The sequence below is a fragment of the Microchirus variegatus genome (assembly GCF_963457635.1).
Source record: "Microchirus variegatus genome assembly, chromosome: 1".
NCBI lineage: Eukaryota > Metazoa > Chordata > Actinopteri > Pleuronectiformes > Soleidae > Microchirus > Microchirus variegatus.
The window spans coordinates 31623931-31651534 of NC_139802.1; the positions used below are offsets into that span (position 1 = coordinate 31623931).

A 27604-nucleotide genomic window follows, 5' to 3' on the forward strand; every position below is an offset into this window, starting at 1 on the left:
AGACAAGAGGTCCACGACCTCTCTTTGGAAATTTAAGGTACTTTTCCAGAATCTCACCCTGTACCCACAAGAGGTTAAAATGAAGAAGACATAGGTCTTTCTCACATTTGTACCAGTTTTATGAACTTAGAATATCATGTGCAATATGTCTGCACAGAACCCAGAACAAGTCCGAAGAGACAAGCGGAAAAAGCCAGCAGCGAAACAGAAGTGTGAGCTGACCTCACTGGACGACCTCCTATATGTAAGTTAACATATAGCACAAGAGGAGCACAGTGAATTTGTTTTTCTTCTGATTCACTGCTGGAGATGATTCAACTGTTCTTTCATGCTCCAGACACATTCGATTAACAGTGACAACAACGCAGATCAAGACGCACAGTGGAAAGATGTGCAGATGTTCGTGAACATGGTGAAGGAAATGCTTCGGCTTGATACTGACAAAAGGATAACGCCTTCTCAGCTGATGCAGCATCGGTTCACCAGGATGTTGCACATTATTAACCTGTATCCAAGGAGCAAGTAGTAAGTAGTAGTAAAACTTGAGTAGACGATATTCCTAACTACTTCAGTACAAACTTGAAATCCTTATCGCTTCTTTACTTAAGTTACTTAAGTCGTTACTGCAAGCTGCAGTTAATTTAATGAACTGATAAGTGAACGCCTAATAACTGCTGCCCTGTGCTTTGTTCTTTGCCGATTTGTACCCACTGTTTTTTTTTTGTTGTTAACTTGACTGACTGGATAAATTGTCTTGCAGTGTCAGAGACTGCTCCGATATGATGTCATTCTGTCAAAAAAACAAAACTCAGGGCAGATCAACGCAGCAACCTCCCACCGGGACTGCCAGCCCCCACAAGCATCACTGCAACAACCCAAGTCCAGGGTCCAGGAATCAAACCTCACAAAGGTCGCACGGGTCGTGGGTGAATAGTAAGTTTGTAGATGTCAAGAACATAAAAAACACTGACACTGTGGTGACGAACCACCCAAGCATCACCGCCACTGAAGTGAGGAGCCACCCGAACACGACCGACACTGCGACAAGGAGCCACCTGAACATGACCGACAATGCAGTGTGGAGCCACCTGGACATGACCAACACTGCAGTGAAAAGTGACCACAACATGACCATTAGGAAGAAGATAGCTGAATATTATGATGTAAAACCAAAGTTTGCCAACAAGAAGTACTATAGTGACAATAGCAGTTCTCACAGAAACTCTGCTAGTCCATCCATCCCAGGCTGCAGCAGGGGGACCGAGACATATGTCCCGACATGGGACAAGAGAAAGATAGATCTTAGTGAAGACCGTGATCACGATCACAATGTGAGGTCAGACCTCAAGAGGCAGAGGGCTGAGAACTACTCAGCAGACAGATCCCCCTGCAATAGCAACCATGACTCTACCCACATTGTCCCTGAGCAGTCTTATCACAGGTGCAGGCCAGAAGAACACCGTCCTTCAGACAGCACCTGGAATGAGAGACATGCCTGTTCAGGGCAGAAAAGAAAAGCTGGTGCAACCGCAGGCCCACACATGCCAGGCTGCAGCAACAGACCTGAATCCACCCACACTGACCAATTCCACTCAAATCAGCGAAGGCCAGATAAACACGTCCAACACAACTCTCCACATTCATCAGACAACACCCTGGCCAAGAGACGAGTTCTGTCAGCTCAGAAAAGAAAAATACCTCCAGAGGAAGAAGTGCGGCCAACAAGAAGAACTTGCGATCACTGGTTAGATGAAACACAGATGATCCAAAGAAGTTCTGTAGCACAAGTTCCATCGACATCGGGCTGCAGCGATAGACATGAATCTACCCACACTGACCATTTTCACTTGAATCAGAGAAGAAGGTCTGATAAACATCCCAACTGTCCACATCCAACAAACAGCACTCTGATCAAGAGACCAGCGATATCGGGACGGAAAAGAAAAGTATCTCCTGAGGAAGAAGATGCGCTACCTTCAAAAAGAACTTGTGATCGCACATTAAGCAACAGACAGTTGAGTTCAGCAGGTCCACAAACATCAGAGTGCAGCAACAGTCATGAATGTGAAGATGAGCAGATGTGCATGTTCATGTCTCATACCCCCGACGTTCACCTTCTTCCACCAAACACTGAACTAATAGAAGATAATACCTTCTCACCCAAACACACAACTTGTCAAGGCAGATGACCACTCACCCAGAGCATGGTTCTTTCACAGTTCCTGCCTATAAACATTCAATCTTTATCTGATAATGACTAAGGCATGGGAACAAAATGTGTCATGACACATGACAATGGACAGATTAGGGTGTATTTTATCTTATTTTCATAAGAATTAAGCATTGTGCACAAGACACTTAAAAGATGCTCACACACAAACAATATGCTCACTTTGGAGATGCCTTTCTAGTTGCATTTGGCCTACGCTATGGAATAATGTCATTGGGATGTTTGTGTCCAACATTTTTAAAAGTAGATTTCATGATTAAAGTCCCAGCCCTCACAGGGAGGCTTATACTTGTGGCAACATCCCCTCAAAGCTGACACATTACATGTAGTGATTTTTCCTACTAGCATGAGGTCCCATGAGACCACATTTCAACTTTCTAAGAACTCCAAAAGTTCTGTTATCACCAGGCTAATGGCATCCCTTACATGAATCATGATGGCAACGCTTTTTAGCTGCAGGGGCAGGGAGAAGAAAGAGTGAAGAAATAATAAATTGAAGCTAAATACATAAATCTCTGAAGAAAAATCGGCTCCAGTCCAGAGGGACTACAGAGACTGTGACACTTCACTGCTGAGTCTTTGATTATCCGCAAATGTCTCCAACAATGCCCAGCTCACAGACTAGATTATTTTTTTAATAAACAATAACCTCTCCAAAATGATGTTGATGGCACATTTTGTCCTTTCATAAAGGGAATGTGTAGTCTAATCCAGCCACTGGGGTGTATAAGTGAACTTGGTGCCGGTCCCAAGCCCGGATAAATGGAGAGGGTTGCTTCAGGAAGGACATCCAGCGTAAAATCTATGCCAATCGATAAGAGCATAATAATCAGTAATCTCCAGCCAATCAGAAGACGAGAAGAAACATCAACATGACAAGTGCACATTCAAAAGACTTTTTTCAATGATTGATACAGACTATAGCCATCTGCTGGGGAAAAAAAGTTAATTTCCTCTCGTGCAAGCACAGACCATACGCCCAGTTTGCCTGTTGGCTGTAGTCGATGCGCTGTGTGCAAAAAGTGCAACTTTTTCCCCGTCACATTAGGCAGTACTGCAGTTGGTCATTATTATTTGCATTTGGCAAACCACAGGGTCTTTCTGGGCCAAATGTAAACATAGAAATATTACGAATTATTAACTTTAAATTATAAATTAATATTATTAATAATATTAATAATAAACACCCCCCCCCCCCCCAAATTATACTATTTTCCCTTGATATTGCAGTGTAACCCACAAACACACTTTATGGTGTTGCATTTGTCCACGGTCCCTACGCTCTTGTCTCACTGTACTTTGTGGACAGTCCCTGCATGCTTGTTTCACTTAGTTATTGATCCAGGAAGTTCAAATATCTCAATATCTTTCCAACATCACTACTGCCATTTAATCTGAAGTTGAACTATGTGTATATTAAGATATAATCGGATTAAAAACCGGACAAAAAAAAATAGAACTACACCTACGGAAAGCCCGAGGGACATTTTGTGTGTGCGGAAGTGCCACTGGGACAGTCATGTCAACACCAGCACATACCTGAGGAGTTCCCAAAACAACAGCTTTTATCATCACAATGCAGATAACGAGAGGGACAGACGACGGGCGCGTCATGAGCGAAACTCGCTTATTTTCCCCAGAGGTAATGAGGCGTTCAGGAACCGTGAGATTCAGCGGGGGCGTCTCGTCAGGAGAGGCTGACGCTGCGGGTACGGGACGGAGGCTCGACGCCGACCGGGGAGGCCCCAGAAAGTGGTCGGTGGTTACCCTGTCTGTCCTGAGCTCCGCCGTGTTCGTGGCCGCTGTCGGTTGTTTCTGCGCCCTTGTTTACCCGATCATGAAAGGTGAGGAGCGCTTTTGTGTGTTATCATGTGCAACTAACGTCGAAAAGGCTACTTTAAATTACTTTTAAATTGTATGAACAGAAAGTCTAAGAACTTTTAAATGAAATATAAACTCCCCGACGGTTTATGTTGGACCTCATAACATCTGTGCAAATAACCTGCAATTAAAGGTGCAGTGTGTACAATTTAGGTGAAATTGCTTTAATTTTGCACAAATTGAAGGTAAAACAAAATAAAAAATAAAATAAAACCAAACAAATGTATAATTACCTTTGATTGTATTAAGATTTGTTTTACCCCAGAAACGCACTGTACTTTTAACTCATAAAATCAGAAATTATGATCATAATTTGCTTTTTCACATACTGTGATGCAGTAGTGACTGATGGTGACTGTTTCAGAGCTGCGGGCAGAGAGAGTGAGAGGAGTGGATGGGACTGAAGAGAGTGTTCTGGGTGAGTGTCGCATCCAACACATTCCTTTTTGCAGTTTGCATCCATAATGTTGCAATACTGCCTTTTATTTGCCTTTCTATTCATTAAAAAAAAAACCTGGACTATTCCTTTAAATTGAGCGGTCTGTCCTACTGTCTTTGCTTCAGAAACTATGATTTTTTTTCACCTGCAAATAAAAACCAGAATATTTCAATAATAATAATAATAATCATAGTGCATTGTGGGATGAGTTTAAGTAGCACATGGGTTGTGTGTGTGTGTAGGTTTCTGGAGTATCCTGGTGCTGTCAGTATTAGCCGGGTCCATCTGCTGCATGCTCTCATGGACTCTCACCTACCTGGACTCGTACCAGCCTGGCTCACTGGCTCTGTCCCGCTTCAGGTAAAAGGGTGGATCAGTCTGGATTAATGTGTTGGTTGATGTGCACAAGTGTAATATTTGAACTCACCAGCAAACAAAACAAAAGCTGTCTTTGCTTTCTTTCAGAGATGTATCTGACCAGGGTTTGCTCATAGATTATGGTGTTGTTGTCCTCAATGGCATCATGGCAATGCTCACCGTCATCTGGAGCCTCACCTGACACAGAGATCCATACTACACTGTAAACCATGTCAAAGTATCTGAGGAATTATGCTTGCAAAGAACCTTTTTTTTTTACTGTTACTGGTCATGGGACTTTACCTAGTTAAATAAAGGATAGACATATTTTTTTTTATTGTTCATTAGGATGCCAAATTATGTGTGGGGTGGACATTACAACTTGTGTGCCTTTATTTTGACAGTATCAACGAAAGCATGCAAAACACAACAGTGTAAACAGATCTGCATATGGGAAATAACACATGGTTATAAGGCAAAGGAAAGTTTATTTGAGATACCTTTTGCATAGAGAACATTGTTTTTTTTCTACAGGGTTTTTCATACATTTCTTTTCTCAGAAATACAGAACAAACACATTCACTATTCAAGTGCCAAGTTGACCGCCATCTCCACTGATGTGGGTACAAATAAATACACCGAGAAAATAAGTTTACCATCTCTGTGCGCTTGCGTCTTCTAACTGGAAACTGAATTATGTGATGTCACCTGATTTTGGTGATGAGATGATTGTGTGTTTTCTACCACTACCACTTTCAAGTATATATATATTTTTTTTTATGAATGAACAAATAAATACATCAGAATTATTATATTATTTCAAACTTCACTGATCATTTTGTTTATCGATAGGATAACACATTTGCAAGTAAGTTGTCCAGTAGAAAATAATGGAGGTATTAACTGAAGTGTTCCACTCATTCACTAAAGCAGCAACATTCCTATAAAGCGCCAGTATTAGTAGTACAGACTTGTTTTTTCAAGTCACTCATGAAATAATAGACTTCATTTCACCCATGGTCCTACTGCACTTGCTGACAAATTATAAGTTCATTCACACACAAACACTTGAGTACCATTCAGCACTAACAAACATCTAAGCCCAACAACGTCAAACATTATGCTTTTACATTGGTGAACAACGGAACATTTCAAGCTTCATCAGTAACGTGTTCATTAACCATACACAGTGATCGGCTACAAAATAAGAATACAGTACAAATGTGTTAACAGACATCTGGCTGTTGACAAATTAAACACAGAAGTAGCAGCTCAAAAGTATTTAGTTGTTGACAGTAGTAGTTTGTTAAAGTACATACAAAGTGAATGCAAAGATGCAGGTATTGTTTTGTAGTGTGAACTTAACATAAGGCATCAGCTTATCACATCTTGCATCACAATCTTAAAAGCTTCTAAATCTAACGGAAAGATATTGTAATGTTAACCCTAGAGAATTTCAATAAGTGCTGTGATTAAGTGTCTGTACAGACTAAAGAACAGTCTTTAGTTTAGCTCTCTCTCTCGCTCTCCCTGGGCTGCGAGAAAAGAATGAAGTCATTATTTTCTCACAGCCCTTGTTTGGGAGTTGTTGAAGCTTGTTCTTGACACATCATCTGGGCAGAACTGTTTTTCTTGTGTGGTGGTGTCCAACAACTATTGTGTGATTGGCCAGAAATTCAAAGTGGGCTAAAATGAAGTCATTCCCAATGGCTTTTCCGCAAGAAAAAGAACAAATTTGTTCGATCTTGTATGCACAGATTTTGGTGTTTTCTGCCATTGAAAGGACTTATCAGCAGCAGACAACATCCCCAGTGTAAGTGTTTAGTGTTTAGGGCCTTCTGAGTGGATATAGTGTTTGTTCCTCTGATGCTGGCTTTCTGAGTTGAAAGGCTACATCCCCTTCCATGTTTTAGTTTCATAACAACATCCATTTGCATCCAGATGGATGTAGCAAAACACATCAACAATGACATCAATCCCTAAAGATACTCCTCTCCTGTGTCCGTCATCTCTCCTGACTCCTAGTGGCCAAAGTGTTTTGAGCAGTGTCGTCCACGACAGTCACTGCACAAAGCTCACCTTGTTGAATCACTGTGTTCACTCAGAGTTGGTGCCTCAGGTTTGCGGCTGCTTTGTGTTTTATCTTCTGCTCTGGACACTGCTTCCTGCTCAGAGCGCCTCTTGGAGGCAAGTTTGAAAAGCCAAGACAGGAGGAAGACTGCAGAAATGATGGCAAAGTAGCTGCCATAGATGAGGAACTGAAGGAAGGAAAAAAAGACGAATAATATTTCATGACAGGTTCAATGTGTATATTGGTCAGCATCTGTCAAACACAAAAAACTGTCAATATCTGATTTAAAGTAAAAGATCTGAGGTTTCGGTTCCCCTGAGCCATTAAATTTTTTTAACATGGTTTTTATTGTACAATATTTAAAGGCTACCAGATCAGTGATGCAGCCTAAATCACTAGCTGCATACACATGGGAACTTCAGTGCAAGCCGCGAATGTTGCACTTCTTACCTGAGGGAAGACGTCGAGGCCGAGGCCTGCAGAGTCCACCACCACGACAGTGAGCAGAGTCTGCAGAAGAAGAGCGATGAAGGTGTTCACTCCAAACACCAGCGCATACCGCTGCATGCTGAGACTGGCTGCGATTTGATATCTGAAGGGTCAGAAGGCACAGCATGGCACAATCACGAGGAAAGTTCAGATCTGTGGGACACTTTTTTTATTGATTTAGAAATGAACCTGAATAAGACTGTTGAAAGAATAAATAAAAGTAAAACTGACATCCAAATCCTCTGAAGATCAGGAATACATTTAAGAGAAGCTGAGTGACTGGTTACTCACGTGGCCACTGTGATGAGCAGCATGTATGTGGCTCTGAAGATGATGTATGAGCTGTAGCACAGCCAGATGTTCTTCAATGTGACCATGACAAACACACACGCAGCCATGAGCAGAGAGAGGATGCACAGAGCCAGCTCGCCCCACAGAGCCCAGTGCACAGGCAGGTAGCCGACCAGCAGAGCTCCCAGAGCCCCTGTTAGAAAGACAGTCTGTTCATACATCACCCAGCACAGAAGACACATGCTGTCAAGTGAGAACAACTGATGACTCAAAAGGTGAGTAAGTAAACCCCCAATACTTTCCATCAATCAATCTTGTCTTTTAGATGTCCCTTTTAACGGTTTCTACAGCAGGCTCACCTAACAGTGTGGACGCTGTCTCTACATAGCCATTGTAGATTTCATATTCCTTGGATGGACGAATGTTCTCCCACACAGCTTGAGCGTAGTTGATGACCTGGAAGTAGCCACATGTGGCCAGCGCCCACCACAGTGACCAGGCCAGCAAGGAGCGATTTCTGTAGCACTGCAGGAAATCTTTCAACAGCATTTTCAACACCTCTACAACACCACCGCTGGAGCTGTTTGGTTTGGAGGATGTTGGTATCTACATGGAGAGCAGTGGATGTACAGAAGAATGTGTTCTTCATATTAACACAGATAAATATTTATCATAACATTGGTTTAACCTGGAAAAAAATAGCACTCACTGTGCAGTCATCCTGGCTGTTCAGAGGCACTTTGCTCTCTGAATCTTCCACATTCTTGAATGAGCTGTTACGCCTCTTCTTAGCTTCTGCAGGGCTTTTGTGGAAAAACAAGCTCTTCTTGGGCATGGGCAGAAACCACGGAGTAACAAAGGCCACAGAGGCCGAAGTCAGAGTACCAATGACAAGATGGAGCAGCTCAACTCTGGCGACAGTGAGCAGAAGCTGTCCCAACAGAGATCCGGCAGCAGATCCAAACAGAGCGGCGCTGCGGCAGTAGCCCGTCGCTCTCTGGTAGTAAGCCGGCTCAACCACGCTGTAGATGTACGAGTAGTAGGCCACATCTGAGGCTGTGGCCAGTCCAAAGAAAACCTCCAGGAGCTGCATGGCCAACATGCCCGGTGCCTTCAGCAGAATGACAAAGGTGATGACCAAGCTCGTGGCCTGCAGGACTAATATAGGCTTATAACAGAGGTAGTCGGTGGCGAGGAAGACAGGGAACAGCAGCACGAGGTAGGAATATGTCCATACTGGATAGATTTCATTAACCACCTGCAGATAACAGAGGATTTTCATAAGTTAGTGTTGTCACAGTCAGCCATAGTGGTGCAAAAGTCTCGTTCTCGCTCAGATCACTTGCTTACTGCAGCTATTAGTGTTTCTGCTGTGTCACTATTGTCAGTAGAGCTGCAACTAACGATTATTTTGGTAATCGCTTAATCGGTCGATTATTTTCTCGATGAAATCGTTTAGTTCACAAAATGTCAAAAAACGTTGATCAATGATCGTCAAACCTGGAAATGATGATGTTTTAATGATTTCTTTGTTATGTGGAGCAAAGAAATCAAGAAATTATTCACATTTAAGAAGCTAAAACAATAAGCAATCTTGTTTTAATCATGAAAAAAGCTTAAAACCAATTATCGATTATCAAAATAGTTGACGATTAATTTAGTAATCAATTAATAATTGATTCATCGATTAATTGTTTCAGCTCTAATTGTCAGTTTAACTTGTTCACCTGGATACCAAGAGATTTTGCATGCAGATGTTGAAAAGTCACAAGTTAATGTTTTCACCATAATGTAGTATAACTGCATTGGACAATGAGCACATCTATTCAGTCAAGTTTTTGTGGCTCCTAAAGTAAGAATGCATGTGGGAGAGAATCAGTGTTTCATCTTGGCAGAATTCATTCAAACGGCTTTGATTACTTGGAAAAGCTTCTCTTTTCAGAGGCATTTTCTTCAGTTTCTTATAAAAGGATTAACAAGAAACATTCCAAAGGGCCAGGGCATTGTTGCTCTTGGTTGTGAAACAGCTACGTCTGAGCCTGAGAAAATTTAGAACACATACAGCCTTGCTCACAACACGACACTAGTGTTTTCCAACTGGTGGTTGCGATGACAGTACATATGCACACGACCAAAAGATGAGACAGACAAACCAATGACGGAAGATGATGAGGAATGCGTGGGGCACAAGCACCTTACGTGATGATGTAACAAGGAAGTACAATTACCACAAACATGTGGCATGTGGCACAAGTTCATGCGACAGTGATATTCTACTATGAAAGCAGGGCATTTAAGTATAAGGATGCAATGTTAATTTCTTTATCTCAAACAAGAGCTAACAACAGTGGTGGAAAGGCAATACCACAACAAAAAATATCAATGTCTCAATAACTTGATCAATTTTAAAGTGTTGTCTTGGTCTCATGGTGTCAAAATTTTAACATCACGATGAAGACGACCGTTTGAATACAAATTGTCATTGAACCAGAACTTTTACACTGCATCAGACAGTTTTTTTTTTTGCAGTTAATCATCTTCATTTAAAAGGAATTATCTAAACAACTAATCTATTATTACAGAAAATAAACGTCAGAAAAATCCAAAACAGTATGTACATTATACGTAGTGTAACTACTGCTTCTCATTTTAACATTGCAACTTGAGGCTTATAATGAATTTAAGCTAAATGAAAATTAGCTTAGGATGAATAGGAGAAGTACAACTGTCATGACAAGTAACTTTACTTCGTTTGACTTCCTCTTTTATGAATGGAGTAACTTTACCCGACGTTAAACTCTACAATACACTGTAACACTGAGTCCTTTCTTTAACTTCTAATGTAAAATAAACTGATAATGAACGCTCAAACTATCACATTGCTGTTGCTGAGGAGACATCAGGTTCTGACAGTAAACTAGCACATGCTAACAGCTAGCCTTATAGCTAATCAAACAAACTGACCTGTGTTTCTGTCAGGTTCTTGTCTGGTCCCATTAGAAAGGCTGTGAGGAAAGGTTCCGACGGCCGCATGTTCGAGAAGAAACCGTAAGCACACAGCAGAACTGTGGGGTAAAACAAGGCAGACATTTTGGGATGTCAACACGACCTCGACTACGCTCACGTGCAGTACATGTCTATGATGTGCGCTCGCTTTCTCTGCATAGATATAATAAAGTATGGATAGAGCAGCGCCCCCTTTGGCTCAGTTCTTTCCTATGGAGCTGCTCACCCAGCGCATACGAGAAGGACATAATGCCCAAAAAGCTTATTTCCGTGTTGGGCACCCTTGCCCATGCGCAGTAGTGTTACTCTCATAACAACGCCTCTAGAACAAGCGGATTTCATGAATACCGACGTCGACCATCAATTTGTAAATAAATGGCAAAACCAACGATAGTGAATACACAGTAAGATGACAAATATAATGACATAATTAAAGATTCAAATGGTCAATTTAATGGTTTATTTAATTGACAGTGGCTATTAGTGTATATGTGTTGTTATTGGAATCTTATTTATTTTTGCCTGATTTCCCTTATATAAATAAAATCAAATGTTGATTTTTCCATTTACTGATATACTGTATGCTAATAATCAAAAATGTTGTCAAATTAAAATTGTCTCAGTGTAAACTCCGCAAAAACCTACAAAAAATACACCATGGGTACATGTTTACATTTATAGGGTGTTTATTTGAACATATACTCAAGCATATAGGTAACATGTAAACATGTTTAGTAAAGTTTCATTGTCCACAATTGCTGCTGTCACAGAACTGAGGGATTTCGACATATTATTGTCCAAGAAAATAATGACAACATTAAGTACTTTTATGATGATTAAAAAAACAAAACAATTCCACTGAATATTAACCATGAATATTAATTTTTTGGACTCATTGTATTTTTGTATTTTGTATTTTGGTTTAAATTTCAAAGTTCAAAATGTGTGACCTTAACTGTATTTACTCACATACACAAACTACTAGTGTTCTGAAATGTCACTTCATTAACAATTTAGTTGTGTTTGAGGTCAACATTAAAAAACTGTTGGTCAAGCACTGGATCTATTTTGAGATGACCTTGGAATATCAGAGGCTGAAATGTCTGTTAAAACAGCAGAGGTCGCTGTTGCTTCACCTGTTGACACTTGGGGAACGGAGCATCAGGTGTTATTGAGCAGGGAAATGCAGGACAGTGGCTCCCCAGGACCCTGATCTATGATTAATGTATGTTTACAATAATTCACAACCATTATTCCCTTGTTTTACACCTCCTAAACTAAATATTTGATACGGCTGCTCATGGTAAATTTGAGCCTAACAAAAGTCACAATTTATTTGCAGCTGTATCCACAAAGAAAAACACAGATATTAGACGGCAATAAAAATGATGCACACTCACTTTTCAATGGTAAAATCTTTATTTAATGGTAACTTAATGTTTGATTTTCTTCTCATATAAATCAAGTTAAAATAGCAGTAGAAAAGTAGCTAAACTGACGCTCAGTTGTTTCACAGTGCTGCTTCCACAAGTTGACATCGATTCTCCCAAAGTTTCCAAATCCAGTTATCACATCAGAAGTGATAAAATAAAGAAAAGTGGATCGGTGCGTCTTCAGTACTGTCTGAATTAAAGCTGCAGTTCATTAAATGCTTCACTTATGATCATAGACTGTGTATGAGAAAATAGATGTCATCTTCCAGTTTGAAAAGTGAAGCCCAGAAAGTAGGACAGAAGGAGCTGCTGGCCACCAGGGGGCGACTCAATCTTGATTGCTAGTTTCGGTTGTTTCAATGTTCATTCTGCGAATCCTGATCCCATTTAGATGAAAATAGATGATAAAGTACGGCACATGAGTGGACGCCATGTGACAGCAAACCCCGAGGCTTCACAACAGGAGTTTGTTTTGCAACTGGAAGACTACGTCCATTTTCATTTACAGTCTATGCTTACAGCCCAGCAGCAGCAGCGGACAGCCACAAGATGAAATTCCAGACCACAGCTTTAAATCAACTGCACCGTGAAAACACAATAATAACATAGCAAGTAGCGCATAAATACTGAGCTTTGACTGCACCCTGCTGTTTCCTGTCCGTCTTTAAATAAAAGCACAAACGAAACGTAATAAATAGAAATAAATTCAGAGACTGAAGATGATGGTATAAAGCAGGTGCTGCTTTTCAGCCCTGAATATTTTTCCGGCATTATATAATGTACCTCTCTGGTTCACTGAGTATCACCAAACACGTACTGTATGCAATTAATTATCTAACCCACTAACTAAGTACGACACAGTGAACGTGAAGCTGGTTTTCTCAGCCCCTCGTGTTGTTCAGTGCTGAGATGGGAGACGGATGGGGAGATCATTGCAATCGCAGGGTACATTTAATAACACACACTCGCATTTCTTTAAAAAAAACAAAACTTTTCTCACAGCATTAAAATGTTGCAAGATTTTGGTTTCTATAGTATCACAAGAAAAGAAGAGTGGTTTCGGAACAGTATTGTATGGAGTGTTGCGATGTTGCTGTACTATAACACTGCAGTGTGAAAAGAAATGACACAATCATTACAGGACATGCCTCTGGTGCATATTTGCAGCAACCGTTACACATGCACATAGCTCATATGGATACAGTAAGACATTAACCATACAGACCACACGCTAATCTCTTTTAAAACGTACATCAAATGATTGCCCATCATTAGAACGCGTGCTGGGCCTTGACAATAACAGTGCGTCATTTGTATTTTCTCACAGAATACTATGTAGCCCAAGTATGGACGAAAAACAGATTAGCCCTATTTTATTTAAGCTGAGAATATACAATGGCTGATGTGGTGAGAGGCCCTCGGATGAAAAAGTTGACATGAGAACCACATTCAAAAAATTTATTTCAAAGTTTTTTTTCCAAGTGAGGTTGCACGATGTTGCCTGGTGTGTTGGGAACCAGCAACTTAAGAATATTCTTGCCACTTTATCTTGCCTTTTTAACCTGGAAGCTAAAGTTTGTAAACCACCCACTTTCCTGCACCAAAGTTCATACAGAACTAGAAAAGCACTCAGAGACCGCAGACCCCACGCCAAGGCAGCTCAGTGCCTACAAAATACAACCTGCCGGTGCGCCTGGGTCAGACAGCAAGTGTTGTAACCAGTGATAGCGTGTATGGATCCCAAAATTGAATCACTTGTTCCTGGTCCCATTGCGGACATTTCCTGAACATTTCATCCAAATCCGTTTGTGACTTTACGAGTTATGTTGCTAACTGACAAACAAACTCCGGCGAAAATATAACCTCTGACAGTCTGAAAGTAAATCCAAATGAAGGATTTCACACATTGAAGTGACAAAATATCACATTTGAACTTACTGATGGAGTGGATGAACAACTGTGTGCTGTGTAATATTGCTGATTTTGTCTCTAGACTTTGGTGTAGGGGAGTGATTGGTTTACAAAGCACCACAAACTTCAGTTTCCAGTCAAAACAGGCTGGTGACTCAGCAGACACTCACAGCAGACCTCGTACAACCTCACTTCAAAAAAGCTAAACAAAAAACTGAACTACCCCCTTTTAATGTCAAATAGCATAATTTCTTTGCTAGAACTCCAAACCAGACCATGGACACATGGAGAAATCAAAACTGAAATAATCCACAATGAACACTTTTAGAGGTCATGACAGGAACACAGCCATACTGGAGTCATGTTTGTATGAGCATGAGTACGGTGAGCTCTGCCTGGACTTCCCGGTCAACCAAAAAAAAACAAACAGCTGCAGATGTGAAGAGCAGTAGCTCCTGTGTGACCTCTTCAGATAATGACGCGATGATGTGAGAAAGAAGGTGGCAGTGTGTGGGTGAAGATCTTCAGCCTGAAACCCAGTGAATCAGTTATCTATGGATGATTTTCTCCTCCGGTCAGTCCGTTACATCCCATAGTCTAGATGAGTAAGACGCAAACATGACTTCTCAGAATGATGCCGCATTCATGCCATGTGGGAAGAATGTCCATATCACTTTTGATGGTCTTGCACAGACTTGATTTGCACCTGACCACCTTCATTTCACTGTTACATCGGTTTTCTTTTTAAAAAACAAAAAAATATAATTGTCACCACAACCCAAATATTCAGCAAAGTCTCCTATTGTAGTATTATTAACACAACAATCCAAAAAAAAAAGGTATACATTATTAGTTACAGCTCCCTCTCCACACCTCATATTCACATGCAGTACATGTCACATCTCACTGCTAAGCAGATTTTCCACTTGAAAGGTCATTATCTACCATCTTTCCCACAGAACATGAATGCAGCATTCAACTCCATAATTTCTCTCTGTCTTATGTAATGCTCGTCGATAGGACATCACGGCACCTTCAGGCGCCAAAGTCTCCAAAAAAACCCTCAAAGCTCAGAGAGTGTGTTCAGGTCTTGACCAGTCGCTCCAGGATGGAATGTTACTGTCGTCACTCTGTCGCTCCTCACCCTTTTTTAAATCGTGGCTCACTGCTTCACCTCTGGGCTGTAGTCAGGACGACGAGTCTGGATGATTTTTGGCCTAGGTGGGCGGGGCTTGTCATCAAGGTCGCTGTCATCGGGGGCCGAGCTGTCGCCGCCGTGTTCGTCGTCGCAGACATGGACGACAACACTGGGAGTGGTGGGAGTGGCTGTGTGGAGCTCGTATTTTTCCCCTGGGAAATCGCACAAAGAGACTGGTGTCATTTTAAAGCTGCAACGCGTATCTGTTGGTAATTTCTGTGTCATACTGCGGTAATGCCCAGTACCTGGTCCTAGTTTTGAGATGGCACACAGCAGGTCATAGTTGATGACGGGTGTAGCGTCATGAGCCTGTTCCCAGCCAACTGGAGGTGAGGCAGGCGGGGAGATCAGGAACTGCTTATCTGGCTTGGGAGGCTCCAGGCGAGGACTCCCTATATGGACAGACTACAGGACAAAAGAACACAGTTAGAACATCAAACTGGAAATACATTCCACAACAAAAGGTAGTTAGCGTGTTGAGCATTGAAAAGAAGAGGACCAATACTGTTATACTGTTGTATTTACTGCAGGTGCCTCCATTTTGTTGGATCAAAATTGTTGATGGTTTTTGCTTTGACTAAACTGGCTTAGTATTGGCAGACATAGGCAGCCCTTTATACCTGGCATTAAAATGTGTTTTATGTGATCGGATTACAATCGGATAGCACCTGGCCACTTGTAAGCACAGTCATAAATACACCCGAGGACGGATTGTCATCCGATCCGACGTCAGGAGGTGTAAATGTCTCTGATGCATCTCCCCTCAACCCTCATCTATGTGAGTGGAAATAAACAACAGTGCGACTTCACGTACGGCTAACGGTGCTGTTAATATGGCAGCAGAGGTGACCATGACGAACCAGGAAGTTCAAGTTCAGCCGAGCTCTCTTGAAAATTGCTATCATCAAGATCCGGACAGCAATCGGATGTTGATGTGGAAACACCAGGTGTAAATGCATGTGGTGAAGCGCTGTCGGATCACTATCTGATCACAGATAATGCCAGGTGTAAAGGAAGTCATAGAGCCAGACAACTTGATGTTAGGGAATAGAAATGTGTCCTAGCAGCTTGAGTGTGATTCTTTATGTCAAGACACAAGCGATGAAAGCATATATCTTTTAACATCAGTGCAGGTGAGTTTCAAAGACATTACCTGGGCAAAGTAGAGCCTCATCTCTTTGCCATTGAAGTCAGTCTTATGCAGTCGCAGTCTGGCCTCGGCTGCAGCCAGAGCATCACTGAAGCTGATCCTGATCCGCCGGAAAGACTTGAAGTACTGGAACTGTACCTCGGGGTTGAAGGAACGGAACAAGGCTTCAAAACTGGCCTGGAAAAGAAGAGGTGGAGGAAAGAGAAACAGGAGAAATCAGGAGAAATTAGATCAGCTTCCGCAAGATTATTCACTCAATTTGTTCTATTGAGCCCTTCTGATCTAAAAATAGGCAAGGCAGAGGCAGCCATGAATACAGTTAAGTAGCTCTGAATAAAAATGACAAAAATAGCCTCTTTTACCAGACGCTATGTCTGATGCTTCTCTTTGGTTTGCAGCCTGACTCTGTGTCTGTGTCATAGATGGAGAGCAATGGCCTCAATATTAAATGGCCTGTTATAGTTACAGATTCTAATTAAGAAGGAATAATTAACTAGACAGTTGACCTTGGCTCTCATTTCCATGATGACATACACACGCGTCAACAGTCAATGAAAAACAGTGCACCTTCAACTGTGTAAATAGCAGCACTCGACCCCAGCTTTTCTTGCACAGCCATGTAGCTGCTGTTTGTGTGGTTATTATTATTACACAGTTACAACACACTTGTTCCAAAAATATGATGCAGCCATGGAAATATTTTGGGAACTAGCTATTTTTCCAGTGACCCTGCATTCTACAGCTTTAGCTGCTTGGTTAATTTCTCAATGAATTTATTATTCTGTGCTTCTATTTAAAAAGAACTAATTGCATGCATATGGCACTGTGAGCATGAGACCACAACAAACAACATAAACAAGGGTACGGATAAAAGTGAAGTGGTTTTTGTCTGAATCTAGGGCAGTATAATGTGGCAACTCCAGGAAGAGGTTGAGCAACAGAGCTTTGCATATGTGCTCACATGACTTTGCATTTACGCGAGTGAGCAAGAATATGCATATTTGCATATACAAATCCTGTGTAAATACACGGTAACATGGCGTCTTACAGTAAAATGACAGAAAGCCGCTCATTTTCCCCTCAATGTCAGTACACTCTTCATCTTGCAAGGCAAACAACAAATCCAGAATCCGTGACCGCGTTACCAGACAGACAAACATGGCAAAAACTAAACCTACTAGACGCTTGTTGTTCACACTAGAATTGATATGGCAGTATTGGTCAATCTGTGATTCAGATGTCACTGAATCGATGCTGTGATGGTAGTCTTAAGACAAAAACCTCACCTAAGGTGGAGTAAAGCCAATAGGTGGCAGCAGTGATGCAGCGCTTATCTATAATGTGTCCTTTACTCATGCTATCACAACATGCATCATATTGTGGTCTCTCTCTCCACGTCATGATACGCATATTTTCACGAGGTTTAAAGACCCAGAAGTAGTTCGCGCTGACGAGAACTGAGTTAATGAAAAACTTGTGAGTGAAGAATGGTGGCATCAATCCAATAGAATGGAATGTTTTTGAGGAACCTTGTTGGCAGCGACAGTTACACATTATCTATAATGTGTCCGTTACTCATGCTATCACAACATGCATCATATTGTGGTCTCTCTCTCCACGTCGTGATACGCATATTTTCACGAGGTTTAAAGACCCAGAAGTAGTTCGCGCTGACGAGAACTGAGTTAATGAAAAACTTGTGAGTGAAGAATGGTGGCATCAATCCAATAGAATGGAATGTTTTTGAGGAACCTTGTTGGCAGCGACAGTGGCAGAACTCTCTCTCGCTTACCTGTGCCTCAGGATGACTGAACACTTCCTGGTTCATCACGGAGGCAACCAGGCAGAAGCGGTTACACTTGGTGGTCTTGATGTGCATGATGGGTGACCCCGGAAGACGGAACCTTCTCCACCTGATACCTGAGCTCAGAGAGCAACGGGGCGCTGATACAGACTTCAGCGGCGGCAGGGACAAGGGAGGTGATGTTGATGATGATGATGATGATGAAGAGGAAGGGGGAAATCGGAAATGCGTTGCCTTCCCCAGGGTGACGGACAATCAGGAAGTAACAGATGGTCCCCAACAGGAAACAGGTCAGCTTTTATCCACCATGGATCTTCTTTGTGAATCTGAAACTTGCCGATTTGTCTTCACAGTCGAAGTCCTCGATGTTGGGGGGGGAAACACTGAGCTGCATTCAAAGAACCTCAGTCAACAATTGGCCTTCTCACCCACATTCCAAGGTTATCTCGTCACCTGCTGCAACACTTGTAAGTGAAGATTAAAAATCAGCCTCCTCCTGTCAGCGTCTGTGAGTCCACTCTGCAGCAGCCTGCAAACTGAAGGAATTTTCCAGAGATTTGGGCGTGTAGAGCTGAAAATGTCACTCAGCCTCTTCTGAGCTCACTCGCTCTCTCTCTCTCTCCTCCTGCTACACGGCAGCTTAAATGAGCCCCTGCCAGCTGATGACGCATTACCCACAATCCCATCCCCTCCTCTTCCTGTGTCATTCATCCGTACATTCCCTGCAAGCCAATCAGCTGTGGAAAGAGGAGGGACACTGTTTTGCTTTTTTTTCCATCCCAGCCTTCTTTTGACAGATACTAGCTAATGCTGACTAATCAGACATAAAAGAGGGCCTGTGTGTGTATGTGACTGGAAAATAATGACATCACCGACTGGCAAACAAAAAAACACTGATCTGATTTCAGTTGCATTTCTACTCAGACAAACAAAAAAATCCTTGTTGAATGGAAAATATGTAACAATGAGCCTTTCGCCTCTTGATTTACGCGCACATATCACCTGACTCCTGAGCGCACAGGGCAGGATGTGGAAAACACGTCAATCTTAGTAAATATGGATGAAGCAGATAGTTTAAGAGACAAAGACAAAGGGAGAGAGGGAAAGAGAGAGATGACTGGTAGGAAGAATGTAGGATGGGTGGGATGAGGGGATAAATAGCAAGAGGTGAAAGCTGGTGCTCATGGAAAGTATGCAGTTTGATAACATGCTTTTATGAGGTATTTATAGCGGAGGGTTTGAAGTGCAGCCGGGTGTGCGTGTGTGTCGTCTAAAAACAAGGCACAGCAGCCGATTAAACACACACCTGTGTGAGAACTCGACCAATGTTTTGTGTTTACGATGAAGCATATATTCAACACCCACATTTACAACCTGGAGGAGATAAAAATCTCTGATGCTTTTGTGAAATATGAATTGTTAGCATTTTATATAATAATCCAAAATGAAACACCAGTATCACAATCCATGTAGTAATCAGATACTAAATTATTGAACTGATTAATGTTACTTGACTGCAAAAAAGGAAGTCGAAAAGAAAGTCAGAAAAATGCCTACAAAAAGACAAGATTTCACTAAGTCACTGATAAGCTTCAAAAAATAATTCATTCCTGATACAGCTTCAACACACCCACACCAACACAACTGTGTTGTATTAAAAAAGGCCTGATTTTCAGTCTGAACGGCCAAAGATAAAAATGTTGCTAAACAAGATCTACCCTTACTTTTTTTTGTCCAGAAACTGCAAACCAAATTTATTCAGTGAACTGTCAAACCACACATTTTCGAACTGAGTCATCGCTGCAGCCCTACATTAACGTGCGTTAATACCACATCCATTCACCGAGAACCCCAGTTAAACAGTTTTGATTCTCAGCTGAAGATTCCCACCCCCCAATAACAGCCATAAGAGGCTTGATTTTTAAACTGAAGCTTAACAGTGGAGCAGCCAGAGGAAAAGTGGAGTTTGAACCCAGAACATTCCGAGTGTAACATGACAGCTAACACAAACACACACAGATGTAGATGCAGCTATTCTGTTTAGGACACTGCTTTGACTCACTGCTTAAAACTTACTCAGTTAATTTTGGGAACTAGCTATTTTTCCAGTGACCCTGCATTCTACAGCTTTAGCTGCTTGGTTAATTTCTCAATGAATTTATTATTCTGTGCTTCTATTTAAAAAGAACTAATTGCATGCATATGGCACTGTGAGCATGAGACCACAACAAACAACATAAACAAGGGTACGGATAAAAGTGAAGTGTTTTTTGTCTGAATCTAGGGCAGTATAATGTGGCAACTCCAGGAAGAGGTTGAGCAACAGAGCTTTGCATATGTGCTCACATGACTTTGCATTTACGCGAGTGAGCAAGAATATGCATATTTGCATATACAAATCCTGTGTAAATACACGGTAACATGGCGTCTTACAGTAAAATGACAGAAAGCCGCTCATTTTGCCCTCAATGTCAGTACACTCTTCATCTTGCAAGGCAAACAACAAATCCAGAATCCGTGACCGCGTTACCAGACAGACAAACATGGCAAAAACTAAACCTACTAGACGCTTGTTGTTCACACTAGAATTGATATGGCAGTATTGGTCAATCTGTGATTCAGATGTCACTGAATCGATGCTGTGATGGTAGTCTTAAGACAAAAACCTCACCTAAGGTGGAGTAAAGCCAATAGGTGGCAGCAGTGATGCAGCGCTTATCTATAATGTGTCCGTTACTCATGCTATCACAACATGCATCATATTGTGGTCTCTCTCTCCACGTCGTGATACGCATATTTTCACGAGGTTGAAAGACCCAAAAGTAGTTCGCGCTGACGAGAACTGAGTTAATGAAAAACTTGTGAGTGAAGAATGGGGGCATCAATCCAATAGAATGGAATGTTTTTGAGGAACCTTGTTGACAGCGACAGTGGCAGAAAAATGCCTACAAAAAGACAAGATTTCACTGAGTCACTGATAAGCTTCAAAAAATAATTCATTCCTGATACAGCTACAACACACCCACACCAACACAACTGTGTTGTATTAAAAAAGGCCTGATTTTCAGAACAGTTAATCAAAATGAGGTTCTGCTTCATTTGGACCAGGTTTATTGTCTACTAGTCCTGACAAGGTCAGTGTTTGTGCCAGAAAAGAGGTAACAAATACAAGTACACACACCCACACACTGCAGTTTCCTAAAAGCCTCTGTGTTTTATTTAGAAGCTGAAGTAAATCTCAGCAGGGCACAGGCACTGACATCTGACAGGTGGTGTCACTCCAGCAATGTACTTTTAGACGAGCTAGTCCAGTGTTTCTCAATCCTGGTGCTAGGAATCCACTGCTCAACAGGTTTTAGAAGTGTCCCTGTTCTAACACGCCTGATCAAATGGTCAGCTTGTAATAAAGCCCTGCAAAAGCCTGATAATGACCAATTCATTTGAATCAGGTGTGTTGGAGCAGGAACTGAGTGCAGGTGTTAATGCATGGTACAATTCGGAAAAAAAAGTGTGTGGAAAATGAAGCTGTGTAATGTTGCTTAGGCTCCCTGACAGTGAAACTTATGCTCTCATGTAAGTGTTGTTTGTTGATGTTAAACATTACCGTGTGTGTGTGTATGTGTAAGGTGCTAATCATCTCCAGACCTCATCCCGCTGCGGCTGCTGTGTGTGTGTGTGTGTGTGTGTGTGTGTGTGTGTGTGTGTGTGTGTGTGTGTGTGTGTGTGTGTGTGTGTGTGTGTGTGTGTGTGTGTGTGTGTGTGTGTTTGAGTGTCAAGCGTGAGAGAGTGTACACGCTCAGCCCTGCATTTTTTCCATCACGCTGGTTTTTTTTTTTCATCTTCCCATTTTTTCCATTCCCTCACTTGACAGACAGGCAAGCAACACACTCACCCACACACAAAAACAGGTGTGCACAACAACATATCTTGACCACATACTGGACAGTGTTGTGTAACAAGCCAGCTGTTACATTTTTATTGCATCATGCTCTTCTTTCCAAAGCTGAGATGAAGAGACTGAATCACTGAATACAGGATTTTTGAGAGGCAAATGAATACAAATATTGATTCCAGTTACAGTTCTGACAACAATATAAACAAAAACACCTGCAGTGAGATCCTGCATAAGACCCCATCAGTGCCAGTGGCAATACACTGTAAAAGGCTCACATTGAAAAATCTATGCCAGGTTAGGTCTTAGGAAAATTTAATATTGTGTCAATGTTGTGTCAAAATCAGTGTCTTTTAGCTCATGTGACATGAGAGCTGCTGTCTACTGCTGCCTACGTCAATCTAAGGGCGCTTTCACACCTATAGTTCGATGTGGTCCGCACCAGTCACAGAAATGTTACAATGGAGCAAATCAGACGTGGGTACGGTTTGCTTTCACATATGCATAGTTCCAAACGAACCAAAATAGGCCGAGAAGACCATCGCCACCGGAACCAGACTAACGCACACCTTCCGATAAACATGGAGGAACAGCTTTGCGTTGCGCTCATGGCGCTGGTCCTCACGACTTACATCGTACGTGTCGGTAATTTTCTCCAAACAATAAATTTTCGAACATGCTTCGCAGCTGCGACTCCAAACAAACTCCACTGGTCGATCTGGTGATGCACCAAATGCTGTAGGTGTGAAAGCACCCTGAGTGCTGCTTTTGTGTCAGTACTTCATACGACTATCACTTTAAGTCAGGGGTGTCCAAACTTGTTCTAACGAGGGCCAAATTTGATAATGTAAAGATTTCTGGGGGCCAATAGTAGTCTTTTTACAGCCAAATTTACACACAAAGGCCATGTTTTATAATCATTTTATTGTCCTTGAGTGAACAAATGAAACAATTCTGCATTTCTTTCACATCTGGAGTCAGATATCATAATAACATAACACGGTAACAGGAAATGACATGGGATTGAGGCCGATTTTCTGCCCCAGTCTCTCCTGGGCCATAAATAATACAATATAGAACTGAAGCTGCGGGCCGTACAAAATCTGACCGAGGGTTGGATTGGCCCCCGGGCCGGACTTTGGACAAGCCTGCTTTAAGTACTTAAAGTGCCTTAATGTGCTCAGAATAGACATCCTGGTTGTTCTTGTTCCAAACATTTTCCATTTAAAATGATGGTGGTCACACTATAATTTAATCTTAAGGGCAGTCAGATGAAGCGTTAAACCCTTATTTTTCCTTGTAGTTGGATTCCAGTTCCTTCCAGACAAATTCCACTGACGCTATCTTTGTTTCAAAAAAACCACCACCTCTGCCCTGCCACGAAAGTTACACACTGACATGCCATTTCCTTGTGGCTTTGAGAAAATTCAGAGTCTGAGCAGGAACAGAGGGCCTGGAGCACAGTGACACATCTGAACCATCTCTAGCTCTGTCTGCCAGCTATTGTGGATTATTTCAGAAAACCCATCCATTTACTTCCTCCACTTAGCCAAAGCTGAGTCACAGTGACTTTGAGAACAACAAAAGTAAATTTAGTGAACACAACTGCTGAGTCAGTTTATGTCCACCTCAACAAAAGACCTCAGATGCTGCATGTGACCTGTTTATCATCAGGGTGACTGGAAACATAATTCTCCTCTGTCTCTGTTGATCTTGCTCATCCTGTTGTGCAAGACTAATAATGCTAATAACCCTGCTGGAAACTGTGACCACACATGCTTAATCTTGATTTTAATGAAAATAATGGGACCGTGATTTGAAAACTTATTACGTCTCGGTGACCACATCCACAGCTGTGGGTGGGTGTGTCCTGCTGGAAAAGTAGAGGAAACTTGCCTGACTTTCCAGACCTACATCAGAGTTTTCCTTGACCTAAATCTGATCTTCCATGTTGGTTTATTAATACTGTCAGCTCTCCTCCTGCTGTCAGGCTAAAACCAGTTTGACTTGCACATACAGTAACACTGGAAAAAACATTCAGCTTCCTGTAAACTGACTTTTGTGGAAGAAATGACTGCACGCTTCTTACCTTTATAAACAAAAAAACAATTTGACAGTTGATGCAGACCATGCATGAGCACCGTATAAACCACAATCTGGCAATGATTACCTGAAATCTGCCATGCCATCATGATGTCACAATGAAAAGCAAAAAAAAATCTAATGAATATCCGCTCCAGTTCAAGATTACGCCATCTCAACAATACGTTGGGCGCTTTCAGCCTCTCCCGACCGGAAATTAAATTTTGCATCACTTTGTTAACACTCACTCTCGTGCACCAAAGGCCATAGTGCAGGGTTTCTCACTCCTGGTCCTGGGGAGCCACTGTCCTGGATGTTTTAGATGTGATTCAAATGGTCAGCTCGTCAGTAAGCCGGATAACGACCCATTTATTTGAATCAGAGAAAACACCTAAAACATGCAGGACAGCGGCTCCCCAGGACCAGGAGTGAGAAACCCTGCCATAGAGAAAAAAGAAAATCACTGGAGCCTTACACAACTGGACTCAGGAGTGGGTGATCCAATGTTGCCTCAATCAGTAAGTTAAAAGGAGGCAGCAGCAGTAGAATAGTAACTCCTTATGGCGCTCTACTCGCCTCGGCATGGTTAAGTTGCCTTTCCACTAGCATAGTACCTGGTCCCAGGTATTATTTTTAGTGTCCCCAGACTGCCAGCTACTGATTGGCGAGAGTGCCGTCACAGGAAGAGACCTCCGATACAAGGATCGAACCGAACAATGCCGAACTGTAGATCAATTAAAAAGACTTCAATCCTAAAAACGAGAGTTAATCTCCAACAATAACTGGGGAAATGTCTCAAATCTCAATATTTAACAAAGGAGTCTTGTGTGTTTAGGGACCGGCATCACAAACCCCATCGCTGTTTTCAGTCCAAAAACTGTGTCAGGCGGAGTCTGTGCTCCGATCATGGAGGGCGTACTGATTGAGCAAATATTTTTAATTGACTTACACTAAAAACAACTGCTTTACAAGTCACGAGTCACTTGTTTGTGTGTGTGAGTATAAAACGAAGTCACCGCAGTTTCAAGCAGCCGCGCAGTGATGAACCTGCCAACGTTGAGTTTTTTTGGAGTTGAAATGCAACCTAAATGTGCCATTAGTTAAACACTGATTTTTTGGTGTTTGGTGCAGGAGAGTGAGCATTTAACTTTGTTTTCAAAGATTCAATAGGCATTCACACACCCTCAGCGGAATATTCTGCTATGTGATACATCAGCTGATCCTTAAATCCTTGCACACACCCGGTGGAAAAGCAGCAGGATCATGGGAAAAATAAAAGGGAGGAAAACCTCTCCCCTCTTCTCCTGTGTTGTTTTTCCCTTTTCCATCAACGTAAGCAAACTCCTACAGCACATCGTGAAACACTGGCCCATCTGGCTGATCATATACCTGGCTGAGGAGGTAGTGGAGGTGTGGAAAATGATCACAACAGCAGTTTCAGGTGAGCTGATTGACTCAGGTGGTGCTCATTACTAATTATTGAAAAAACCTGTAGCATGCTGGACCTCAGGTGACTGCTAAACACCAAGAAAGAGATGTTTTTGCTGAAATGTGTGGCAATGACACCGGTGCTGAACAGTGTTTGTTAATGTATCAGTATCTAACTAATATTCTTTTGTGTGCAAAAGTGGCAATAAAGTCACTTCAACTGTGAGCTGCCTGTTTTTAAGCATGTGACTTGGCTGTTTGATCAGTAACAACATGAACCCTTCACGACCTTTCTTTGGCAATTTGTTGGAAAACAAACATTTATAGAAAGGATAATAATGATTTTTCCACTGTGTGACTATAGTCATACACTGTTGACACCCTTTACACACAAGGAGAGAGATTAAAAACAACTACGCCACTAGTCAAACCACTTTACATGACACTAACTCAATTCTTACCACCTACATTTCCCTCTGTGTCTGGTGCTACTTTTGGGCTTCATGTGGGAGGACAGAACTTATCATCAGATAGTTTTGCTACACTATGGAAGTGAGAAGTATGAACTCTTTCCACAACTTGGTCAAATAACATTCCTTTTACCTACTACCTCCATCTAGTGGTGTAAATCAGCAGAACTTAGTGGATTGATGACTGACACAGAACATGTTTATATTGCTGTAACAAGGTGTGTGGACATGCAAAAGAGTGGAGGTCAGTCATGACAAGGTTACAAATCACATCATTAATTGCTTTCTCAGTGATGCTGTTCACTAAGCCTGGACAGTGAGTAATATTTTATATTTGTATGGCCTACTCAGAAACGAATGTTAATGTTTATTACTACAATACACAGACAGCTTTTGGACAGTTATGGGCTGCTGTGGACTGATGATGTGTGTTTACACAGAGAATGTTGAGTCTTTCTTTTTTGGCTTTCCAGCCAAAGTGCTGTTTGTAGAAACTAATGCGTACCGGTGTACCAAGCAGCCACTTTATTAGGTACACCAAATGAAGGGCAGAAGTGTTTACCATGCGTTTATACAAGAGCACCAAACTGTGAGTGTCACAACACATCCTCACCATCAATTTGCATTACAAGTAGGTTTACATTGTGAACTATTTATCGTTCCATATCAAAACAAACACTTTTATTGAGAAAAGCACGAGCTCTTACCTTGAGAGTGTCTTCAGTGAACAAATCCTCTGGCACTTTGCAAGCTATCAGGGCGTTGGGTAAATCGGTAAACTGGACATTAACAGTCGCCTCATCACCTCTATTCTCTGACTTCTGCATCACGGTTTACGGTTATTTATAGTGATTTCTTTGGAGAGAAAAAATGAACACAGGACCGAAATAGTTTGAGCAAAACATTCATACGTACACAGTTATAACAATAATTTGTGAGCTAACGTCCAACAAAGCTAACACTGCGTTTACTCATACGTACCATCAATACAGATAGCGTTGTATCATATCAACGTTTACGCAAAGCGGATCTGGTGTCTTCTAGCTTACAGGCTAAGGGACACTAAGCTGGCTAGCAGATAACTTATGCTAACCAGAAATATTAAAATGAAAACAAGCGCTGCACAGGATGTTCCGTGATTTTCCGTTTCGAGTGAACAACGTCGTTTGACGGTCGATTTTGACTTCAACTAAAACAGCATAATACTGTAATAACTGTAAATAAACCTCTCGGGTAATTGTGTTAGCATGACGTACAGTATAAAGGAAATGACGTATGTGAAGCAGCAGCCGTGTTTCCGGTTTTTGTTTTGTATTGTAGTATTTGTATTGTAGTTAATAATTATTATAAATAATGAATGCACACACCTTTCACATAAATTGAATTACCAGACGTGCAAGCATTAAAACAAATGACAAAAACAAAAACAAAAAAAATAGACCATCAAATGAAAAAAAAAAAAACACACAAAA

General features: G+C 41.6%; 3 protein-coding genes across 4 annotated transcripts; 1 reads left to right on the forward strand and 2 right to left on the reverse strand.

The window, feature by feature from the left end:
* The first annotated feature begins 3740 nt into the window (after window positions 1–3740).
* Window positions 3741–5712, forward strand: arl6ip6 (ADP-ribosylation factor-like 6 interacting protein 6). The gene is made up of 4 exons (XM_083893316.1): window positions 3741–4074; window positions 4476–4529; window positions 4793–4910; window positions 5016–5712. Exons 1-4 carry the CDS (start codon window positions 3807–3809, stop codon window positions 5107–5109), a joined length of 534 nt encoding a protein of 177 aa, XP_083749442.1. The 5' UTR covers window positions 3741–3806; the 3' UTR covers window positions 5110–5712.
* A 1193-nt stretch (window positions 5713–6905) lies between these two features.
* slc19a2 (solute carrier family 19 member 2) lies at window positions 6906–10855 on the reverse strand. Its single transcript, XM_083893304.1, has 6 exons — window positions 10723–10855; window positions 8468–9016; window positions 8118–8364; window positions 7759–7951; window positions 7429–7570; window positions 6906–7165 (listed from the first exon to the last, which is right to left on the reverse strand). The coding sequence occupies exons 1-6, from the start codon at window positions 10846–10848 to the stop codon at window positions 6983–6985; spliced, it is 1440 nt and encodes a 479-aa protein (XP_083749430.1). The 5' UTR covers window positions 10849–10855; the 3' UTR covers window positions 6906–6982.
* Window positions 10856–12243: 1388 nt separating this feature from the next.
* rcan1b (regulator of calcineurin 1b) lies at window positions 12244–27316 on the reverse strand. Of its 2 annotated transcripts, XM_083888203.1 has the most exons (5): window positions 27114–27316; window positions 26840–26987; window positions 16460–16633; window positions 15552–15711; window positions 12244–15458 (listed from the first exon to the last, which is right to left on the reverse strand). In XM_083888203.1, exons 2-5 carry the CDS (start codon window positions 26957–26959, stop codon window positions 15271–15273), a joined length of 642 nt encoding a protein of 213 aa, XP_083744329.1. In that variant the 5' UTR covers window positions 26960–26987; window positions 27114–27316; the 3' UTR covers window positions 12244–15270. The 2 variants fall into 2 exon arrangements, with proteins under 2 accessions (XP_083744329.1, XP_083744330.1); XM_083888204.1 differs by lacking the exons at window positions 26840–26987; window positions 27114–27316 and adding an exon at window positions 18249–18769.
* Between the last annotated feature and the right edge of the window lie 288 nt (window positions 27317–27604).